This window comes from Cygnus atratus, chromosome 3 (genome assembly GCF_013377495.2).
Source record: "Cygnus atratus isolate AKBS03 ecotype Queensland, Australia chromosome 3, CAtr_DNAZoo_HiC_assembly, whole genome shotgun sequence".
Classification (NCBI taxonomy): domain Eukaryota; kingdom Metazoa; phylum Chordata; class Aves; order Anseriformes; family Anatidae; genus Cygnus; species Cygnus atratus.
In genome coordinates, this window is record NC_066364.1 from 93,810,945 (window position 1) to 93,816,944 (window position 6,000).

The 6,000-nt window shown below is 45.0% G+C and overlaps 1 protein-coding gene across 2 annotated transcripts in view; it reads right to left on the reverse strand.

Annotated features, from left to right (window-relative positions):
• The window catches only part of PLEKHH2 (pleckstrin homology, MyTH4 and FERM domain containing H2), a 55,762-nt gene extending 50,374 nt beyond the window's left edge, over positions 1 to 5,388 (reverse strand). The window contains exons 1-2 of one of the 2 annotated variants that reach the window (XM_050709985.1): positions 5,310 to 5,379; positions 1,008 to 1,137 (exon numbers count right to left, since the gene is read on the reverse strand). In XM_050709985.1, the coding sequence (XP_050565942.1) occupies positions 1,008 to 1,130 (123 nt within the window). In that variant the 5' untranslated portion in view covers positions 1,131 to 1,137; positions 5,310 to 5,379. Of the gene's footprint in view, positions 1 to 1,007; positions 1,138 to 5,309 lie in introns of both variants that reach the window. The other variant, XM_050709984.1, reaches the window with a different exon arrangement.
• Between the last annotated feature and the right edge of the window lie 612 nt (positions 5,389 to 6,000).

The window sequence follows — 6,000 nt, forward strand, 5'->3', positions numbered from 1 at the left end:
CGATTCAGAGAAGACTGAGTGTGGATGCTAAATGCATGCATGGCTTCAAAGTGAGAACAGATAAGTTTACAAAAGAGAAGCGCTAACTTAAATGTAGAAATCTATTCAAAATAAAATTGTCTTCCCTCTAACATAATATAAAAGGACATGAATTTTATTTGGGGGGGAAGCAATTGGTGGAAGATTTAGCTCAAGGAAAAATAGAGCAGTTTCCACAAAGTAACTTTTTAACTAGGAATTCACTGAAGTCAGTAATAATGATGACATAGAGAATCCAAAGATTCTCTAAAATGTTTTGTCCCTTCTATTTTTAATTGCCTTGTTCTGTTGGAAGTGTTAAACCTGGTAAATACAACAGTGGTGGTTTTTTTTTGTTGTTGTTGTTTTTTTTGTTTTAAGTATTTCAAATTTGGGTTCATTTGCAGTTGTCTGTTGGGATCCACGTATTTAAACATGTCACGTGAAATGTTTCTCTCTTGCAAAATAAAGTATATATTTAAACAATATTCTCCAAATTAAATTATATAATACTTTTCAACTTCCAAGGTCCCTAGACTCTCCACAGTTGGAGATGTCTTACAGGATACACGAGTCTGCTGAACTATATGATTTGATAAGGAACACTAACGAAAATAATACTTCTGGATCTTTTTCTCCAACAGTTTTTATGTCTTAAATCAGATCTTAAATATTGTCAATACTTAACACATTTCCCTAAGTAATGTCATAAACTTGACTACTGGATACATATTTTTCTCTGCATGAGATTTGCCTGGGTGTTTTCATTTGAAAGTAAACATTTTTGCTAGCAAATCTGTTGTGTGAAATTCTTTTACAGCATTAAAACAGATCTGTTTTGCATTTTTTTTTTTGTTTTAAAATGCTCTTTTCTCCTCCTGGAAAAAAAAAATCTTAGTGGTAGTAGTCTTAAATCACGAACTGTGATGAGCCCCCATCATCTAATAAAATAATTTGTACAGTATTAAAATTCATACCATGAGACCTACCTTTTCTGCTAATAATTCTCTGATCTTGCTTGCTTGGAGACGAAATTTCATTAACTGTGACTCCAGAGTTAAACATCTTTCCTTCCAGTTTACAGTACCTTCTGGCTCTGACAGATCAGCCATATTTATGCTGGAAAAAGGAAGAAGAAAAAAAAATACCTCAAATTGAATCTGTTTTAAATGTCTGACTTCTTAACATATGCACTACTAACCTGTTTTATATAAATCTCAAGAATATCCCCAGCTTCAGTACATGCACAACTCCATAAAACTTAGTGAAAGAAAATAAATGAGCCTACAAAGGCCCTTATTGTAAAGGGGTTATTTCTGATATCTGTGCTGATAATATTTAGGTGTACCTTAATTTAATTTCTTCAGTTATTTCAGGTCTGCAATGTGTTTTTCATCATAAGCAGTGAAAAGTCAAGTATTTTAACCTGCAGTTCCTGTGTATATCCCTTCCTGCATAGAGAGGCTTTCTGGAGAACTGAGCTCTTGTTAAGAAAATGCCTTATATATGTGTAACTCCACGTAAGTTAGCAGCACATTTGGTTTTATGCTGGTTTACTGATTGGCAGGTGATTCAGTAAAGTGTTTTAAAATATGCTTAATCAGATTGCCTTGAAAATGTAGTCTCCTTAATGAGATGCAAGCTGGAGCTTATGGTTTCAGGTGTAAAGCTAGGTGAGCAAATGGCCCCTAATAGGTCCCCCCAGGGAAAACAATCCCCTTGTATCAGCTGTAGGAGATCTCAGAACATCCTGGTTCATCTGTGTTTCAAGTCCACTGAAACCTGTGCTCTTATCTACATTTAACTGCTCATGCCTTCTGAAAATTAAGCTCTGTGCCCTTTTGGACAAGCACTGCTGGAAAAATTATTCAGGATGAGAGCTGGCTCGTCATGGTTAGAGTCTGAGAAGCCAAGAAAATCATCTGTGTGTAAGCAGAAGGACTGGGCTCTGTTGTATTCCAGCTATTTGTAGACAGCTTAACAGAGAGTAAGCGGAGGGCTGAATGTAATCACTCAGTTCAAGACGTTTCCTTGTGAGTGAGGGCCCCGGCCTTTACAGGGATCCGAACACGTAGGTTTGGCTGTGAAATAATGCTTGAATTCCCCAGGGGAATTCAATTTATCTCACACATAAAAACCGGACAGCAAGCACCATTCAGTGGAAGGCAGCTGAAAGACCAGAACAAACACAAGAATATCAGCCATGCTGCGTGTCGGTCACCTATACCACAGACAAGGCGATGCTAACACAGGCACGTGGCCACAACTCAGCGTCACAGAAGAGACCAGCACAGAAGAGCCAAGATGGAGAACGTGCATCTCCATCTCTCCCCACCTCCTGCTGTCACAGGAGCGAGCCCCAGGTCCCCCCTGCACAGCGCTCACCAGCTGCAGAAGAAAAAATGAAAAAAAAAGAAAAAGAAGTAAAAAAAGAAGAAAAAAGGCAAAGCACTGCAAGAGAAATCAAAGCCACGAGGAGGATTCCAAAAAGTCCTTAACTATTTTTGCAATACACCCAGTAGTATTTTTTAGTTCTTTCCTGAATTTTCAACATCTCAGATTACTCTCAAGTTTACAATAGCTAAACAGGTGAAAAACTGTCACGACTTCTTTCCTTTCCCACACCCTAACTTCTTTGTTACTTTCATTCCATATCTAAGTTAGAAGTAAAAAGAGGAAAGTATTTTTGCCATAATTGTTTGCCTGAAGGTAGCTGCTCCACTCCTGACCCTCTCTTTCTCTTGGTCTCTCAGGCTGTGGTTCAATCTGTTAAGCATGAGGTTACAACCATCCCTATTCAGGAATCCTCTACTCAGGAGCTCAGGAATCCCTGTGGAACTGCTGAGATTTAAGCATGTTATTAAAATAGTTTCCTGAATGGATCCTGCAACACTCAAATTCTCAACTTTAAGCACAAAAGCATTTCTTCAACTGCAAGCCTTCTAGGTGATTGGCATCTTTTACCATTTCCCCTACGGTGTTAAGCTTGCCAGAAGATTCCCAGGACTGTCAGGGAAGCAGGTTCCTCCCCTTGTCCCATCCCTGATCCCCTCTCCTTGTGCGGAGTCCCCACATGCACCGGGACACTTCCAAGCAGCAGCTTCTTCTACTTCGCGACGGAAGCAGTGGCTTCAAGCATGGACTGATTTGGGCAGACAGTCTGGTCTCCTAAGTAATAAGAAGTGACAATTTCCTATTAGATTGTCTATTTATGACTTTTTTTAGTGTTCTTCCTTGTTGACTAATCACAGCTACGTAAGACAGAGACGAACTCAGCCAACATCTGGTTAACAGTAGGACATTTCAGTGTTTTCACCACCACAAACACAAATGGATAAAGTTGGGAAAGAATTTTTGCTTTTTCGTAGGGCGCAATATTACAGGGTGGAGCTAAAAATGTTTGTGTTTCAACAGACAAAACATTTGAGTAGATGGATTTCTGGCAGTGAACAATGCGTTCAGCCAAGTAGTTTCTCAATGTCCAAGCTAATTAATATTCCACTGTATAAACATTGCAGATAAAAAGTTCGAGAATAACTCTTTTTATTGTGGGATGTTTGTTAGAGATTCTTATAATTTACTTCATATTTTCCAAAAAGCCAATGGGTTCTGGAAATATTTACAGACACATAATACACTGTTTACAATTGTGGAGTGAATGATCTTGCTTTGAATCAATGACTTCCTGTTTCGTGTTTGATTCCCCAAGGGAGGAAAAAAAAATGAGTTCATCTCTTTTGGCTTAAGAGAGTGCTCTGAATCAGCACTCTAACCTACAGAGTCCTCCCCTTCTTCCTGCTCCAGTTCCCACTGCAAAGCCCTCCGTTCTTCGCAGTCTTTAAAAATAAAATCTTTTGAAAAGTAAACTAAAAAAGCACACATTAAAGTGGTAAGTTCTAATTATGTCATCAAAAATTAATTGAGACAAGTTTGACAAGTCTGGAAAGATTAAATTTGTCTTTTTCATTTTTTAAGTTTATAAACCTCTTCATAGGCTTCGAGAAGCCAGAATGTCACATTCTCCCCAAAGGGATGGAAATAATTTCCTTTTTTTTTTTTTTTTGCTGTCTTCTTGGAAATTATCAAAATACATCTGAGGGGGAAGGAGGGAACGATGTTCCAGCTTTTTGAAGCATGTTAAAAATTTACATATTCCTTATCATGCTGTCAGTGTTTTGCTCTGTTTTTAACAAAATGCTGTGTTTAACTAAACATTTCATATTCTGTCCATATGCTCCATACGTCCTTTCTCTGCTGGAGAAAGCTTGATAAATCCTCCTGCTTCACCAGGAGTGGGTTTGTGCTGTACTTGTTGGCTTGCCTACCATGACTAGCACCATCCTACAGCATTACAGCCCAAGGGCCCCGGACTGCAGGCCCTTCCTCCACCCAAACGCAGCACTTCCAAATTATTTTTGGAGCCATAAAGGTTGGGCTGGAGAAAGGAAATGATGAGACACAAAGTGGACCTGTTTGGGAATCACGGAAGCCATTTTCAGGTTTGTCACTGTCCAGGCAAAACTCACCTAAAACACTGGGAACTTTATTTTCCATTCGACTCATTTTGCATAATTCCGTGCCCAGACGAACTGTACCCTAAGCTATGGAAAACGGCCTTCAAACCCTGATTTAGGACAGATTCTCCTGCTGCTTGCTCAATGCTGTGGGGCCAGTCCCCCTGAAGGAGTGTGCTGCGGGACCCCGCTCTGGCCCTTCTGATCCCCTCACTGCGGGTCTCAGGGGGGTGGCCAGGTGGCACGGCCCATGGAGCACGCTTGGATGTATGTGGTCACTGTCACCGCGCCATGCAAAACCACCTCATGTCACCATTTCGGTGGCTGCAATTTTGATAGGTCACGGCATGACGCCAAGGAGCAACTTTTGGATGAGACTTGGAAGGCTGGATGAGGAGGACTTTTTAAAAATATTGGGTTTTATTAAGTACAACGGGAAGCTGCGTTCTTCCCACTTTCCCCTTTTCAGGGGGCTCGCTCTGCCAGCCGCCCCACACGAGCAGGGACCTCCAGCACCCTCCTCCCGCCAGCCTACAGCCCACTGCCCCCATGGGCTCCACACCATGAGCACACGAGATGTCACCCACAACCATGACCTCACACAACGTCACCCCCCCCCCCCCCACCATGTCGTCACCCCCCGCCATGCCCTCACACGACGCCACCCCCCACCCCCCACCGCCCCCCGGAGCTGCCCGCGGGCTCCGCGCCTCCCGCCCCGCTGCCCGCCCGGCCGCCCAGGGAGGGAGGGAAGGGGCCGGAGAAGCGAGCTCCCACCTGGCCGGCCTCGCCTCGCCGCGCCGGGCGCCGTCCGGGCTGTGGGCGCCGCCGGCTGCCCGCCCCACCATCCCCGCGGCCAGGCAGACCGCCTGAGCGACGGCCGCCGCGGCCACTGAGGAGCCGGGGCCGCCCCCGGCGGGGAGCCCGGGCGGGGCCTGAGCGGCGGGGGGAGCCCGGCGGGGGGAGCCCGGCGGCTCCGGGCGGGGAAGGGGCGCTGAAGGGGCAGCGGGGGCGAGGGTTTGGAGGGCGGCGTGTCCCGGGCGGGCACCGGGGACGAGAAGCACCGGGCACACACTGAAGCCCAGGAGGTTCCGGCGCAATATGAGGGGGCACTTCTGTACTGTGAGGTGACAGAGCTGGGACAGGCTGCCCAGAGAGGTTGCGGGGTCTCCTTCTTTGGAGGTATTCAAAACCCGCCTGGATGCCATCCTGCGCAGTGTGCTCTGGGCGATCCTGCTCGGCAGGGGGTTGGGCTGGGCGATCTTGAGAGGTCCCTGCCAACCCCGGCCATTCTGGGATTCTGTTAGCAGCAGGCGCTTCGGCTCCTTGGCTGGAAGGGCAATGAATGCATCTTGGTGCCCAGCGACCCAAAGTCTGTGGTAAAGGCTACCTGAAGGATTTAAAAGTGTTCGGAGAAAGTAATGTTCCTTGTCTGACACATACAGACATCTTCATACACCTATTGGTC